General features: G+C 35.4%; 1 protein-coding gene across 1 annotated transcript; it reads left to right on the top strand.

Moving 5' to 3' along the window:
* Nucleotides 1–3,678: 3,678 nt before the first annotated feature.
* Nucleotides 3,679–17,166, top strand: tmprss13a (transmembrane serine protease 13a). Its single transcript, XM_051128574.1, has 13 exons — nucleotides 3,679–3,821; nucleotides 8,661–8,841; nucleotides 9,218–9,325; nucleotides 9,426–9,674; nucleotides 11,433–11,559; nucleotides 13,067–13,162; nucleotides 13,259–13,302; nucleotides 13,484–13,646; nucleotides 14,138–14,307; nucleotides 14,396–14,494; nucleotides 15,571–15,713; nucleotides 16,014–16,169; nucleotides 16,276–17,166. Exons 1-13 carry the CDS (start codon nucleotides 3,804–3,806, stop codon nucleotides 16,288–16,290), a joined length of 1,569 nt encoding a protein of 522 aa, XP_050984531.1. The 5' UTR covers nucleotides 3,679–3,803; the 3' UTR covers nucleotides 16,291–17,166.
* The last annotated feature ends 943 nt before the right edge of the window (nucleotides 17,167–18,109 follow it).

The following is an 18,109-nucleotide window of genomic DNA, read 5'->3' as shown; positions in this document are numbered from 1 at the left end:
CTGTCAGCACGTGGGTCTGTGCGTAACGCGGCGTCAGGGTCGTGGCCTGTTCCATGGGTCTGTTCCCATATGTAACGTCGTAGTAAACGACTGAAGGGGAATGTCTAGGTCTAGGTAACCCTCGTTCCCTGAAGGAGGGAACGGAGACGTTACATCCCCTGCTACGTCGCGCTGACGCCGGGCTGCGGCTCGGCTCCTCAGCGAAAACCTGAATGAGTGGTTGCATGCCGCCATCTTATATATCCGTATGTACGGGGGAGTGGCTCGGCATGCAAATACCACTCGCCAATGTTCGTTGGCCTTTTGAATAAGGCTCAGAGATGATTGGTCTCTCAGGCGAGTTCCCATATGTAACGTCTCCATTCCCTCCTTCAGGGAACGAGGGTTACCTGCGTAACCTAGACGTTTTCTATTTGAATGTATTGTAAAATGTAATGTATTCCTGTGATCCAAAGCTGAATTTTAAACATCATTACTCCAGTCTTCAGTGTCACTAGAAGTCATTCTAATATGATGGCATTGTAATATGATGATAGTGGGTTTTTTTTAGGATTATTCAATTAATAGAATTTCAAAAGAACATCATTTAATATCATAATCTTTTGTAACATTATAAACGTCTTTACTGTCACTTTTGATTCACTTGTAACCAATGTTAAGCATCCCTGCTGAATAAAGGAATGAATGACTTTCAATCAATCAAAAATCTTATTGACTCCAAACTTTAGAACCGTAGTTTCTATATTACTTAATCTAACAGTTTCGGTGAGTCACAGTCATGTTTCCAGTCAAATAATTTGGATTCAGTTTCAAAGTGTTACATTTCTCTTTTGTTGATACAATAAATCGGAGAATATATATTCTTTATATAACTTTGTTTTGAACTCTGTATTGCAGTACAAATAGCCAGTGAATGAGGTGATGTAATCTGTCTCTTGCCTTTATTGTATGTTCTAACTCGTCAAATTTCTTAAAACTTTTGTTTGGTTTATATTGATTTAAATGATTCAGTAAATCAAGGTTGTCTCATGTCTGTCAGATGTGTTCACCAAGAGTGTTCATGGTCAAACATACTGTACAACCAAGATATTAATATAAGAAAGTTAAAAGAAATTGTAAAAACGTATTGTTCCCTGCAGTTCCTGCTAGTTAAAATTCTTTCCTTGACCAGAGCCGTTTTCACGTGGAGTGTGATGAAAAGAAGCTCAGTGACAGTGAAAGGCTGAACAGTGCTACCTGTGGTGGAGAGAGATGTTGAATTACAGCTGCTTTTCTGCCTTGTCATTCTCTCTTTGTGAGGTGTCAGTGGAGCACTTCCTGTTCAGTGTTGTGACACATGATGATGAACAGCTCTTTCATCTGACCGCTGCGGCTGTGCAGGAGCATGTTCTCACATTGACAGCGATTCTGAAAAAGTCACAAAGATTGCAAATATCAGAGATTTTATTCAAAAAGTTAAAATCTAATTTAATTTCAGCTTTGTAAACAATATTAATAATATTAATAATAAGGAGAATAAGAATGGTTTCAAGTGAGAGAGTATGCTAAAATATGGTTATAATCTACTGTCTGTGACATTAATTCTTACTCTGTATAAAATGTTAATGTTTTCTTTTACCTTTCTTGTTTTGTTCTTTGGTCATCCATCTTTCCATTTTCTAGACCTCTTGTCCTTTATAGTGTTGTTGGGATGCAAAAGCAAAACAAACAAACAAACAAACAAACAAACAAACAAAAACACCCGGGTGGCCAGTAATTTTATTTTATTTTATTTTATTTTATTTTATTTTATTTTATTTTATTTTATTTTATTTTATGTGTTTTGGATATTTTTATATCTAATGTAATCACATACAGTATATTAAGTATAAATGTTAGATATAACCATAACACAGATTTATCATTTGAGTGTCATTTAAGTGTTCAAAAGTGTCCAGAATGTTACAAAATGGTAATAAGTTTTTGTAATAATAAAAAAAAAAAATGTTGAGAACAGCTGAGTAGATTTTTTTTTCAGGATTCTATTTCATTTATCTGAAATAGAAATATGTTGTAACATTATAAATGTTTTTTAAAAAAAAACCATCACAGGAATAATTGACATTGTAAAATATAGTAAAATAGAAAACAATAGATTTTGGCCATCATTATGCAGTATGTATGTATAAGGTCAATGTATTGTTATTGGGGCAAGTTGTCACATGTACACCAGTCAAAGCTTTTTGAACAGTAAGATTTTAATGTTTTTTTTTTTTTTTTTTTTTTTTTTTTTCATTTAAATAATTATCTTCTGCCTAACAAGCCTGCATTTATTTGAACCAAAATACAGCATTTTTTTCACTATTTTAAATGACTGCTGTTGAATATATTTTAAAATGTAATTTATTCCTGTGATCAAAACAACATTTTCAGTATCATTACACCAGTCTTCAGTGTCACATGATCCTTCAGAAATCATTCTAATATACTGATATATTAGAATATAATGCTGTTCAAGAAACATTTATTATTATTAGTAGTAGTAGTAGTAGTAGTAGTATTACTAGTATTAGTATTATTATTTAAAACAGTTGAGTACATTTTTTCAAGATTATTTGATGAATAGAAAGATCCAAAGATCAGCATTTATCTGGAATAAAAAAAAAAAAAAAAACATGTGTAATTGTGTAATATTATACAATATACCATTTAAAAGCTTGGAGTCAGTATTTATTTGTTTGTTTGTTTTTTTTTTATATATATATATATATATATATATATATATATATAAAAAGTAAAAAATATATAGAAATTAATAATTTTCTTTAACAAGGATGCTCAACTTGATCAAAAGTGATGATAAAAACATTTATAATGTTACAACATATTTCTATTTCAGATAAATGAAATAGAATCCTGAAAAAAAAATCTACTCAGCTGTTCTCAAATTTTTTTTTTTTTTATTACAAAAACTTATTACAAAAAAAAAATAATAAAAAAAAAAAAAAAAATTTTAATTTTCTTTCTTCCGTGGAACACAAAAGCCTTTTGAGAAGTTCTCAGGAAGATTTCAAAAAGTATGCTAATAAAAGTGGTCGAGTCCATGGCATTGCTATATTACTATGGCATTAAATGCAGTCAACCCAAGCATTTGTGTGAAAAACAGTGAAATTGATAATATTCCACCCAATGAACCTTTCATTGTTGTGACTGATTCAATAAGCTGAACTCGAGAATCAAATCAGTCCACAATTCGTTCATTAAAAAAAAAAAAAAAAAACACAACAGGGGGTGCGCGGGGCACAATTTTTAAGTAATTAGAAGTCTGAATCAAAATCTTAATATTTCTGAGACACAGCACGTATGACAGACAAGTATCGCTTACACAGTCACTTCAAATGAATGCAGTCTACAGAATGGCTGTTTGCACACATGTGGGGTGGAGGCGAAAACAGCACTGTATTAAATCACAATTTCTATACAATATTCATTAGCTTTGCCTATTGCACAAGTGATAACGTGATAAAGTGATATTCTTTTAACAACTTCCCAGCAAGGAAGTTATTTTGATACAAGACTATTTTCGGCTCTAGTGCTCTAGTGTCGTGAAACTGGTCGGGCAGGTAGATATGACACTGGCACTCCTCCAGTGAGACTAAAAGAGGGAGGATAAGAGGGCAGTCCTAACCATGTCTTGAAAAGCAGGTCACAAATAGAAAAGAGGGTCTCATTTTTCCTTTGGGATTGTAGAGACAGGTTGAAATCCCGCCCACCTTAAAACATAGACACTTTGGATCTAACCACAGTCCTCACTCCTGTGTCTAATGGCAGACAATGACACGGTAAGACAGAATCACTCAGTTTTGGCTGTGGAAGCTTTTAGTTTTAGTGACCTATGTATGCATGTGTGACAGATGTTAAAGTTTGGTATTGCGTGGTCTAGTTTGGTGGTCTGTTTACATAAATGCATTTGTATGAGTCTAGCTTGCATATACTGTAGTGGTCTTGAATGCTTAAGATGTACTTAAGAGGTAAATTTTGGTTTTGCTTTGTTAAAACAATGAAATAGAGACGACAACTTCAAATAAACATAAGGCCAGTGAAGTACAGTAATTTAAATAATTACTTGCACTCAACCGCAAGATTTTAGATGGTTAAAGCCGTAATAAATAAATTACCAATAGGTGACACTTTATTATACAAAAAGAGCTTTTAGTTTTGTAAACTAAAACTTTTAACATGCATAAATTGTTTCACTTGTGGCATTAACTCCATTTTCTATGCACTTCTTCCTTCATTTTAAGGCCTATTTACTGATTAAAAAAATAATATGAATTACTAACAAACAGCATCTGTTAGCCTTAATAAGAATGTATATATGTATATATTGTATAATAGTAACACTTTACCATAAGGTTCCATTTGTTAACATTAGGTTAATAAAAATATTAGTTGACATTAACTAACAATTAACAATACATGTACTTTTATTTACCACCACAGCTAGTTTGCTGCTAATTGCTTTTTATAATTGCTAGTCTCTGTCTATCAGATAAGGGTGAGAGTTTTGCCAAACCAGTTCCTCCACATTGATATGAAAACATTCTCACACTCTATTTCAGCTTTAGTATCAAACATTGAAAAGTTAGACCTAAACCATATCTCGTTTGTCAAATGCAGGGGTAAACCCTATGTCTTATTGTTTGAAGGTGTTTAGCCTGATATTGGATCATTTCAGCTGTCTGCAGAGAAAGGACTTGTTTTAAAGCCCACTGAAAATAATAAAAAATAAGCTGGTATGTTGAGGTAGTTGAATGACATTCTCATTCTCATAATGACATTCCTACAGTACATGTCAGACAGAAACCCACTATTCATTCTGGACTAAAACTTGTCCTGGGGTCAGTATTGTTTTGGTATGTCCATTTAAGACTGTGACTCATCATTCCAGACGTTTTATCAGTTAAGTAGCTTTAATAAAGGAGTGCTCAAGACAACATTACTGAGGCATTTGCTCAAATGTTTAAAATTAGAATTACTGACTATAAAGAAAACATTCATTAATTATACTCTTTGTTACACTTGACATCACCAAGTAGAATTTGAATACTACTGCACCAAAAATGTGACTGGTCTGGTTTGGTTTTGTTGACTGGTCAGGTTGAATAGGCTAACCAAATTATCACTGTTGGGGAACGTTACTTTAATGGAGCGTTACGTAAAAGTAATGCATTCTAATACTGCATTACTCCCTAAAAAGTATCTAATTGTGTTACTTAGTTACTTTTTATGGAATAAAATGTGTTACGTTACTCTGACGTACGTTACGTTGATAAAACGGGATTAAATACTTAAAGGATATTTGTGTTAACTCATTTAGTTATTGCAGGGTTACATCATTTTAAGCTTGCATTTTACTGTTTTTATTAGTTTTAAGAAATATTTATATTTTTGTGCAAGTGAGATGAGTAAATGCATGATCATATTTAGTCTAGAATTACAGGAAGCATCACAACACCTCTGCACCGGAGTTGCCAAGTCCACAGTTTTCCAGACTACTTTAACACTGTTGCCGCGGGTTGTTTTTCATGTCTGTGGGTTGAAGCGACCCCAATAATGTTATATTCATCCCCTGGAATGTGAATTGTACCAGGGGAACCCCACCAAAAAAAGGTGTATTTTACCCCCCAGAGCATGATTGTTTTGGGGGGGAACCCCTCGAAATGTGATTGGACTAGTTTTAAGAAGCAATTGGGTAGGTTTTTTTCTGAAAACCTGGCAACCCTGCTCTGCACTTACTCCTGATTTTTCTCAACATGGAGCAGAGTAACTCAGATATTTTTCTTATAAATTGAAAAGTAATGCGTAACTTTAATAGTTGAAAAAAAAGTCATCTGATCACATAACTGTTGCTTGTAATGTGTTACCCCCACCACTGCAAATCAAAAGGTGGATAATAACAAAAATCCTTCCTGGTCAAGCTTTCTGCTGTATTTTGATAAATGAAGAGTGGTAGCTAAATGGGTTTATGTAAACTATGACTCTAACATGAATTCAAAACACATTTAAAACCTAGAAAACATGACCCACCTGTCAAATCTTGTTAAGGTGTGAAACCCGCATAGATCAGGTAACACTGCGGGTGTAAACACACCGGGTTTATTATTATTATTTGGTCAAACAGTGCAAGCACTTACACACCTACTCACTGGACTGAAGAGGTACATCTTCTGAAAGCAGCAGAGAATAAGGCCATTGAAATGGAAATTTAAGTGAGGTAGTCTGTGGCCTTCAAAAGAAAACACAACACGGTACTGTATCAGAAAGCATCTGGTTCAACTGCATAGTTTCCAAAGGTGAAACTACTGAAAATAGGCTCAGCTGCGTAATGGCATAGGCTGTCAAGTCATCATTAGCCAATGTAAATAAAATATTAGCTGAGTGTTCACTACCATGACGATGGTACGTAATATCAATACTGACGTGCTGTAAAGTAATTTACATTAATGCTACAAATGATACCTCACCTGGCTGAGACAGAAGATAGCTGCAGTTGCAAACGCCCGAAATCCAAGGCAAATCAGTGGTTCTCCACATGAGTGACAATCACGATATGTCAATTATTAAAGATGCGCCGATGCCTCGCAGATGTCTAAAGACATTTAGCAGGTTAAATACCTAAAACAGCTTGAGATTCAGGTCCTGTAGTGTAATGAAATGTGGAAATCATTGGTGGTGGCGACGCCACTTAATGCCGGAGTTGTGCCCATTTTTGACCCCCGCCAAAATATTACCCCCTCTAGTTGAAATCGCTACCTGATTGCCTTATCCACGATTGCCGAACACGAGACACATAAATGCTTTACATTTCTTGAAATAATAACTTCTCAACATTAAACATCGATTGTCAGTCTTTATTCACCTGTTTCTTGTGGTTTCTTTTTAAAATCCATAAAAGTAAATAGTGAAAATTACATTGCTAATGTCATAGAATAGCATATAGCGGGGCACATTGTAACGCAGTGTTACAACGTTCCCCATCAGCGGGACTGGAATATAAAAGTGTTTCGTGTCTTCTGCTGGCTTGCCAAGCATTAATGCAATTAAAATAATAGCATATTTGTCTCATTTTAAATGAATACTAAAAACTGAGATGAAAAATTGACTTGAGCCAGAAATTTACTTTTGGTATGGTCAAATAAATATTCAGCAATATCTTCAAAATAAAGGCTTTTGAATTTTGGCACACTTTTTTCTCTGTATAGTGTTGGGAATATTTAAACCACGTGTGTTACAATTAACCCCACGTTAGTTTTTTGTTAGTTTGTGCCCCGCGCACCCCCTGTTGTGTTTTTTTTTTTTTTTTTAAATGAACGAATTGTGGACTGATTTGATTCTCGAGTTCAGCTTATTGAATCAGTCACAACAATGAAAGGTTCATTGGGTGGAATATTATCAATTTCACTGTTTTTCACACAAATGCTTGGGTTGACTGCATTTAATGCCATAGTAATATAGCAATGCCATGGACTCGACCACTTTTATTAGCATACTTTTTGAAATCTTCCTGAGAACTTCTCAAAAGGCTTTTGTGTTCCACGGAAGAAAGAAAATTTAAAATGACATAACAATGAATACAATATACTTTTTCTGAACTAGTCCTGTAAATATGAATACTTCCTGTAATGATATACATCCTGAACAAGAAGAGACACTGTGATCTTTTCTTCACTGTTGTGCTCACAAGGAAACAATCCATTTTATTCTAGTGACCAAACTGTTTATAGGCTGCAGTTCAGCATAAAGACATCAAGACAAAGTCTTTCCCATAAAATAGCACCCTCCACAAAAAAACCCTGGTCACATCTGTCCAGTCGAATCATGGATGATAATAGATAGGACCGTCTGAACCGATACAATCAAAGGGGTGAAAATGGGCAAGAAAAGGAATTGAAGCAAGTTTCCTAGCTGCAGGTCTACTAAAAAAAAGCATTTTAGGTGAAGTTTCAAATATTGGTTTGAGTAATCACCCCAGTTTAGTGACCAACGGAACTACGCTCCAAAAATGATTTTCCAAGAAAAATACTGTTTTACAAGAAAATATTCTTTTAGCCTCAAAATTTAAAATTTATTTGAATCTGTTACTTGCCGCTTTGTAATTAACTGTCATTTACTTGTAATTTTACTAGTGAAAATGGTTCAAATTGTTCCTTTTTTTCTCAGATTTGTTTAGTGCACCTTCTGTTTACATAGCTCTGTTTCTGATCCATAGATCCATTTGTGAAGCTGTTTCACACAGCTATACATCACCATTTTGTAAGAAATACAAATCACAACTTCATTTCGTGCCAACGTTAATTGTTTAGCCATGTCTTTTTTTCAAACTATTTTGAAGGATAGGGTAAAACAAAGCAAAACTAAAAGTAGACCAGAAATACAAGTATATTGACGTATTTGTTATGTCATTTGACTTGAATGTAGAATTCAAAGAATTCTGGTTGGGGAGGAAAAGTCAAGGCATTTCAATTATTTGAAATGAACATTGTGTGGCTTTGTGTTTGTGTATGTTTTAAAATGAAGATAATGCTTTTATCATGAACTTGTCTAACCACACCAACCCTAAAAGAGTTGATAAAAAATTTATTTAGCATTTATGAAAACTTTCACTTTTTCTTTTGTAGAAGGACCCTCCTCCACCATACTATTCTGTGGCAGGGGACCCACAGACGCCTCCTATGAGCTATGAGGAGGTGATTAATCAGGACAAATATGGGGGCACACAGAAACCTGTGCCGTACTATATTGAAAAAGATCCAGCACAAGTACAAGTAGAAGCCGTTATCATTGCACAGCATGTCGTTGGTATGTACTGAATCTTTTCAGTCACTCCGGTTCGGTACTACTGTGGAAAAAAAGCTTTCTATGTAATCTGCTCCTGATAATTGAAGATAATATCTGCAAACTATTTTTACAAATTGATCATAATCAAAACAGAAAGGGCAGTACAGCTGCTGGAAAATAAGAATGTTCAAGATGTTCAATGGCCACAATATCAATATAGTGATTTAAAAAATATATATATATATATATATATTTCAGAGATTGCAAACATGTTCATGATAGACAAGGTCTACACTGAGATGCCGTTTTTAATTAATGAACAGTCCTTGCAATTACATTGCTACATTCTTAACAATCATAAATGTGTTTGATGGCTGATTTGTTCTTGTTCAATTAGCTTCTCCAAAAAGGCCCGAGTCTTGTGGACGGAGTGCCAGGTGCTGGGGTGGATGGGTGGGTGTGCTGTTGCTGTTGGTTCTCATTGGACTGTCCATCTGGCTTGGAGGTAAGGGAGGGGATGTATCTGTAATGACAGGACTCGTCATTAATGCTTACCTTGTATCTAAACCCCTCTCCGCTTTTTTCTCGTTCCCATTCTCATTTAGTGCATTATGGATCCAAGTCGTATTCTGGCCATTATGAGAGTGGCTGCAAGGGAAAAGACTGTGGGGACTGCAAGGGAGAAGACTGCAGGGAACATGACAATGACAATGACTGCAGAGGAAAAGATTGCAAGGAGGAAGGGCACCACGGGACGCATGATGGCGTGAGGGTGCCTGACACCTGCTCCAACTCCTCCATACTTTGTGACGGCATCCAAAACTGCCAACAGGGCGCCGATGAGATGAACTGCGGTGAGAAAACGTTCTACAGTAAAGAGGCTGACAATCACATGTAATTGATTCTTTCAGGATACAACACACAGAGATTAGTCGTTGAGTGTTTCAGATAGTGCTTTGGATTTAAAGTGAAACCACAAGGATGACATGTCTAGATAAGCAAAACAGTTTTGAAGATTAACCATACTGCTCTGCAATAAGCATTTACAGTACATGGTAAGGTCTTTATTTATTGTGTTATGACAAATGTTGTTAAAAGCAGCACTGCTGGTTATACTGCAAGAAAAAAAAAAAAAAAAAAACATCACTGGGGCAGTCATGGCCTAATGGTTAGAGAATCTGACTTGTAACCCAAAGGTCGTGGCTTCAAGTCTCGATACTGGCATGGGTTGTTGGTGGGGGGAGTGAATGTACAGTGCTCTCTTCCACCCTCAGTACAATGACTGAGGTGAGACTTGAGCAAGGCACAAACCCCTGTAAAGTTCAGCATATTTTGATAATTATTGAAGGTTTACCTGAAAACCTAGGACTGGTTCGCAAAAGTTTTTTTTTTTTTCATAATAGGAGGTATTTAATGAAAAATTTGATTCACAGCAGTGGTTCTTCAGGCAAAATTGCTCAGTATGAGGAGATCAATCAAATGGCCCTATGAATATTGTGTGGATGTGTAAAACACCATGTGATTACAGAGGCATAAAACCCATTAGCACCTCCTAGTGTCCCATTTCTTTCAAAATTCTTATAGACTTATATTCTTTAGGCCCATGAGTCGAATATGCCCACAATGCTTTGTTACGATCGGCCTCCGTTAACCTTGTCCAAGAGGTACTCAAACTTCATTGGCCACTGGTGGCCATGTTTTTTTTTTGTTTTTTTTTAAATATGTGAATGTCCTCATAGACACTTGTGGCACTTTGGACAAAGACTCAACATATTAATTTTCACGTCAGTCAGACTAACAGATGCATAGTTGTAGTCTTTTTTATGTTTTTCTCCAGTTATAGCGCCACCAACTCAAGTGGTCAAGTGGATTTTTTTTTTTTTTTTTTTTTTTTTTTTTTACTGTGACCTCATATCGAGCTCTTTCATATGTGTTTCAAGTTTGCAGAAAATATGTCTTTCCATTCAAGACTAATAGGCATTGTAGTAAAAGTGCCACTGGCCCCCTTACAAACATTTTGATGTCCATTTGCGACGGTGAGTTGAAAGTTAAACGTTTTGGATATTTATTGATATTTTCCAGATAATTTTTCTGCACTGGTTTGGCTCTGATCGGGTGAAAAACCTAGGACTAGTTTGCAAAAGGTTTTTTTTTTTTTTTTGTTTTTTTTTTAAAATCCAAAATATCCAAAAATTTCTGTCCAATGCGTAGTATGTGTTTTGTTCATTGTGAGCCAAGGATTTCAGCGATATTATACATTTGAGCCTGAGACTAATGGTTTAGGAATTATGAGCAATTTCGTACTTTTGATCGCTGTAGCACCACCATCAGGCCGATTGGGGTGAGGCTTGTTGACATCGTAGACTACCATCCCTCCAAGTTTAAAGTCTCTACGACTTACGGTTTGGTCTGCCTGATCACTTTTATGTGGAGATTGCTGATCTCTGACAATTTCAATACGGTTTCAGCACTACGTGCTTGAACCCCTAAAAAAAATCTTAGTCTTGCAATGTTTTTGATCTTGTTTTAATTATGGTCAGATATTTTACTGTAAAAATACTAATTAAGAAATTTAATTCCATTGTTTTAACATTCCTCTTCAATGTTCTCAGTGAGATTTGCTGAAGGTGGTGTGCTGCAGGTCAGAACTGCTCAGGATGGTCGATTCCTTCCAGTGTGTTATCAGGGATTGGATCAGACTTACGCTGACCAGATCTGTGAACAACTGGGCTTTAGAAGGTAAACATAATCATCAACCACTAACAAGAATACCTCACCCAGAAATTAAAATTCAGCCTACATTAGCTTATCCTCATGTCAGTCCAAACTCGTAGGACTTTCTTTATTAAGTGGAAACGTCTCAGGTTACGCATGCAATCATGGTTCCTTAAGAATCGGAAATTAGACGCTGCATCTCCTATATGGTGCTATTAGGGTGACCACCTGGCAATAGGGCTGTTGTGGGACATAGTTGTGATTTTGTGGGACAATGCGGGACACGTGTGAGACTGATACATTTTCTACTGTTATGCTATGTAAATACTGATTACATCCGTTGTCATATATGCTGCTCTGTGTTTCTGAGTGTGCACATACAAACGAGCGAAAGCACGTACTTTTTTATGAGAGTGAAGAGAATCCACCTCCGAGAGAAGAGATTTGTGCTTGCACATTTTGATGCATTACAATAATGCGCTGCAGACATTTGTCATTAAAACAACACCATAGAAACCGCCTCAAATGAACTATTAAAATAAGAGGAAAGTCACGTTGCATCGATTTTTTATTATTGGTTAAAATGAACGGAGAATATCTTATTTTTCCGTGTGCGCTCGTCCATTTTTCGTCTGTGGTTCTAAATCACTCTATGAAGTCTGAAAATTCTTTGTGCAGAAATTATCCCACAAAAAGAATAAATAAAAAGCTTTCTTAAAAAGACAAAAGAACGCGTGGACGTTTTCTTAATATGATCATTAAAAACCAACAGACTGATGAAAATGCGGGACATTTTCTCAACATGCGACGTGCGGGACAAGGGGTGATAATGCTGTCTGGTACAAAGCAGACGGGACAGGTGGTCACCTTAGGTGCTATGGGTTATGTCTCCAGCACAGCGCCCTCTGGAGGATGCAGCGTGAGTTCTCACGGGAACGTCTCAGGTTACGCATGAAACCATGGTTCCCTGAGAATAGGGAATGGGATACTGCGTCCCCTACAGGACACTATGCTGGAGGCATTCCCCATAGCGCCCTCTAAGGGACGCAGCATGCGTTCCCTTTCAAAAGGGAATTAAAGGGTTACTCCACCCCAAAATAAATTTTTTTGTCATTAATCAAGTCATCCAAACCCGCAAAAGTTTTTTTTGTCTTCGGAACACCAATTAAGATATTTTTGATATTTTAAGACGTTTTTCTGGACGTTAGTGTTAATGACATTACCGTATATGGGAGGGTCAGAAAGCTGTCAGAATGCATCAAAAATTTCTTAATTTGTGTTCTGAAGGCGAACAAAGCTTTTACAGGTTTGGAACAACATAGTGGTAAGTGATTAATGACAAAAAAATTTCATTTTGGGGTGGAATAACCCTTTACGTCTTTTGAAGAACAGTACATACAACTTGTTTTGGGCAACAATCACCTTACTGCATAAATGCATCTGAACTCAGTGGTTTAAATATAAACAAATATAAATCTTGTCCCAACAACAACTATTTTAATATAAATGATGCCTTGTTTCTATTTCTTAGGTCTTATGCATCAAATCCAGTGGATAGTACATCATCTGTATCCCTTACTGTAGGACCTAGGTCAGCGAAACTAATACAGGGTCTGGTCAATGTCAGGTAAGACTAGATCATATCAGAGCAGATGTTTTGTTTTGTCGAGAGAACAGTCCCCTCAATAGTACATAATGTCTTTTGTGGCTTTTGTTTGTTCAGTTCTGGCTGTCAGAATGAGAAAGCAGTCTCCCTTGAATGCACAGGTAGAAATACTAATCTATTTTTATTACACCAAGAGTCATATTTAATCTCAGTTTATGTCTAATTACTGTGATGAATAACTGATAGACGTGATACATCAGTGTAAAACCTTTGTTAGCTTCATTTGTTAATAAGACATTATTAATAGGTTATCATAATTAAGAGCTTTTTCTTTTCTTTCAGACTGTGGCAAGCAGCAGACTGCCTCCAGGATCATAGGGGGCAGCGCCTCTAAGCTTGGCCAGTGGCCTTGGCAGGTCAGCCTGCATTACAGTGGAAGCCATGTTTGTGGTGGATCACTTGTCTCTCCGGACTTTGTGGTGTCAGCTGCTCATTGCTTCCAAGGGTTGGTATTCACTCATTCAGCTAGTGATGAGAGGAACTTTAGAGGAAGTATTTCAAAGCTCTAAATCAACTGAACCAATTGGTTCAATGTGATTTGCTGCTTAAAAATGCTGAAAACAACAGAGGTGTAAATGCAATGAAAACTGAGCCCAAATCATGTACAGTATAATGATGTATTTTACAGATTCAATATGTTTTCATGAAAATGTAGTCTATTAAATGTAATTTTTTGCATATGTGTGTTAATAGGCAAGGCTCGGCAAATTGGCAGTTAAAAGCAATTAAATATAATTGTTCTTTTCTGTAATATATATGAACAAGTATTCAAATTAAGAACCATCAGACACTTATTCATGGGTTCAGATCAATAGCATTTAGCAGAAAACCATCATTTAGAAAAATTTTGAAACTAAGGATCGAAACAGTATGATGTAACAAATTAAATTTACTTTTATTAAAGTAAACTTTTTTTTTTTTTTTCCTTGATCACAGCTCAATGGCGAATTCTGCAAATTGGCGTGTTTATGCTGGGACTATTTCCCAGAGTGCCCTTCGGACCACCTACCTTGTGAAGAAGGTTATAGTGAATGAGAACTACAATGATAAAAACAATGATTATGATGTCGCCTTGCTGAAACTCAGCAGTCCTGTTACCTTCTCCAGTAAGTTGGGTTTAACTGATTGGGTTTAACTGAATGTGACCCTCGCATAGTCTGTATTTCTACAGTAACATTTCTCTTTTCAATACAGGCACCATGCAGCCAGTTTGCTTTCCTACATTTGACCAGACCTTTTCTGATGGATCCGAGTGCTGGACAACTGGCTTTGGGACGACACAAGAGGGAGCAGGTACAGACAGATAAAAATGAGAAAGAATGAAAATGAATGAATGAATGAATGAATAGGACATAAACAGGATAATGTTATAGAGACAATGTTTAGTAATTCACAAAAAGCCAGCCAAAAATAAAATAAAATAAAATAAAATAAATAAATAAAAATAATAAAATAAACATTTTTTAGAATCATTAAGATATATCTTGCATGTGATATTTATATTCTGACAATTAGACTCAAAACGGAAACGTTTTAATAATATATGTAATAACATAATAATAATAATAATAATTATTATTATTATTATTATTATTATACAATTTAAATTATATATGTATACATCATAATAGTTTTGTGTTTCCTTTAATTAATGCTGATTTTGTTAAAAAAAAAAATAAATAAATAAATAAATAACAACCATTTTTAGAAACATTATGATATCTCTTGCATGTGATATTTATATTTTGACAACTAGTCTCAAAATAGAAATGTTTTAATAACATATTAATAATATAATTATTTAAATTCTATATGTATACATCATAACGTTGTGTTGCCTTTAATCAATGCTGAATTTGTTCAAAAACAATAAATAAATAAATAAATAAATAAATAAATTCCAACAAGAATCCAACAAGAAGAATAATGAGATTACTAATACATTAAAAGTAAAGCACCTAAACACATTTCAAAACTAAAACAAAAATTGGGGTGGTAAACACTAACAGTCATAAAATAATGTCACAATCAATCAATCAATCAATCAACCAATCAATCAATCAATCAATCAATCCAAATGTTCCTAAAAATAGACTTTATTTTCTTTACGCAAAAATACAATTATTTAAAATATTCATAAAATGTTATTATAAAAATAATACATTGAACAATTAATGCTCTTTTTTATTTTATTTTATTTTATTTTATTTATTTTTTGCTTTTTATAGTCATACTGTACTCACCCTCGTACATTTTAAAAACGTTGATTCGGTCTTAGAAATTTGCCCATGTCACAGCTTTTTATGTCTAATGTCTTCTTTGAAGCTTTTAGCTGACTTTTGACTGTAAGTGTTCCTTTGCTTTCACAGACCGTGGCTCTTCAAGCCTCATGGATGTGACAGTGAATATCATCAATACGCGTCTGTGTAACAGCAGTCAGGTGTACCGTGGGGCCATCACCAAGAATATGTTATGTGCCGGAGATATGAACGGGGGCCGGGACTCCTGTCAGGTGGGTCTACCTCAGCTACTAGAGCACAAGTGACCTCAGGCAACTACATTATTCACTGGCCAAGTCTCGCTCAGTGCTTCTTTGTCTCATGACATGATTTATGATTTGTTCTGGTTTGGGCAAATGCATGTTGTTATTTACTGTGTTGCAAGTGTGTTTTATTCAACCAAGTATGTACTATAAGCAAACATGATGAAACTATTGTTTTATTATTCGCTATTTTAATAATGGTTAAACATGCTTGTTCACAATGATCTAAAGTTCCATTTGTTTTCTCTCCATCGTTGTTGTTGATCTCAGGGGGACAGTGGAGGTCCACTGGTGTGTAAGGGGGCTAATGACCGCTGGTATCTGGCCGGAATTACGAGTTGGGGAGCGGGATGTGGACAAAAACAAAAACCAGGTGTATATAGCAGAGTGACCAGCCTTCTGCCCTGGATCTACAGCAAGATGCAGGTAAGCTGGACAACATGGTCCAACTGATATTGTTCTTTCATTCATTCATTCATTCATTCATTCATTTATTTATTTATTCTAACCTGTCTATATCTTGTCTTCTTAGCAAGAGAAGCCCTGATGTCTCTCTTCTGTACGATGTGTCCATCACGACAGTGGACACGACAAAAGATGAAGGACAGAGTATTGCACTTTGACATGGGACGATGTTGCAATATTGTAGCCACAATTGGACAAAGAAAAACAGACTTTATTAATCCTACATTCTCCAGTTAGAAGATAATAAAACAACTCTGGGAAAGCAGAGCTGCTGGCATTGAGGACCGTGTGGTCCCCTTCTGTCGCTGTGCTTTCCTCATTCTTTTCTTTATTTATTCTGTATGTTCAGGGTACGCTGCTGAATCTGAGCCTTTGTAGCCTCTTTACCTTGGTATCGTTGCACTGATTCTAAAAGACATTGGGAGTATTCTGAAAATATGTATTTTATAACCAAAGGGGTGTTCATTTATTATTTTATATATATTTTTTTGTAAATCAGTATCTATGAACTACAATAAAATGTGCTTGTATTATTTTAGCCTGCTGTATGTGAAGGGTTCATCCTTTTCTATCTCTGATTTATACTATTTCTTTATAAATCATGTCAAAAATGGACACAGCTTTAGTTTTATTCTCCCAATGCAACAAATTAATGTAGGGGAGAATAACACATTACAATTTCCAGTTGAAAAGTGTGAGGTAAGATATAAATAGATAAACACAATATCTGACAACTATTTTACAATAAAAATGTTACACAACCAAGAGTAACATCTAGTGATGCTAACTACGCTACTTTTGTCGCATTTTGCCATTTTGAATTAAAATTCCAGTGATTAATGCAATTGAATGTGACTTGAAAAATAAATTGGACTGAGCCATTTTTATTTTAAGCACAAGAATAAAAGTAAATATGTCCACATTGTGAATGGATTTAATAAACTCTTGAAACATTCAATGTTTGTTTGTTTGTTTATTAGTTAATTCAGTCAGTTTACCGCAAGATGAAAATTCTGTCATAAATTACTCACCCTTGTGTTGTTCCAAACACGTAAGACCTTCGTTCATCTTCGGAACGCAAATTAAGATATTTTTGATGAAATCCGAGAGCTTTTTGACCCTGCATAGACAGCAACGCAACGTTCAAGTAACACTTTTAAGAGCCAGAAATTTAGTAGGATAAGGACAAAACCAAGGATCGTGAAAACTAGGACATCGTGAAAATGTGACACAAATGTGTCCATGTGACATCAGTGACATCATATCTGTTAAAGATCACTTGATCTGGAAAGCATCTGCTGTGTACAAACATCTGACAGACGTCTGTAAGATGTCAGTTTTACATACATTCGAAATCATAAACATCTTAAAGACATCTGATAGACGTCTATTTGACAACTGATAGGAAACGTCCTATAGACGTATTGCAAATGAGCAAACTATGTAAAAACTACATCTTCCAGATGTAAATGCAGATGTCAAATAGATGTCTCCGTGATGTATGCATGCTATCAGGGAAGTGTCACAAGTCCCAGTTTCCTCTGTGATTCCTTTATGTGACCACCCCCAGTCCTGAGGAAAATATTATTGCAGAATCAACGTCATCCCAGATGTTTCTCCTAAAACAACTTTGAAATAAAAAAGAGAGACAACTGCCTACATTAAGTTTCAGTTCCAGTACTGGAATCTCAGACTTTGGATTGTCTTTGGTATCTATCCACCCAAAATTAAGCAGTCTGAGACATTGTTGAGGTGTCCTCTGAATTTTAAATTGCTGTAGTCTTTTTTTCAGGGGAATCATCTAAGAAGCTAAACAGTTCAGTAAAAGTTCTAATTTGCTTTGCATTAAAACTCATTGCTGTTTATTAGAAACAACAGTAAACGTATCACATTTCTGGGAA

The sequence above is a fragment of the Labeo rohita genome, chromosome 15 (genome assembly GCF_022985175.1).
Source record: "Labeo rohita strain BAU-BD-2019 chromosome 15, IGBB_LRoh.1.0, whole genome shotgun sequence".
Taxonomy (NCBI): domain Eukaryota; kingdom Metazoa; phylum Chordata; class Actinopteri; order Cypriniformes; family Cyprinidae; genus Labeo; species Labeo rohita.
This window is presented reverse-complemented; position numbering and strand designations above follow the sequence as displayed.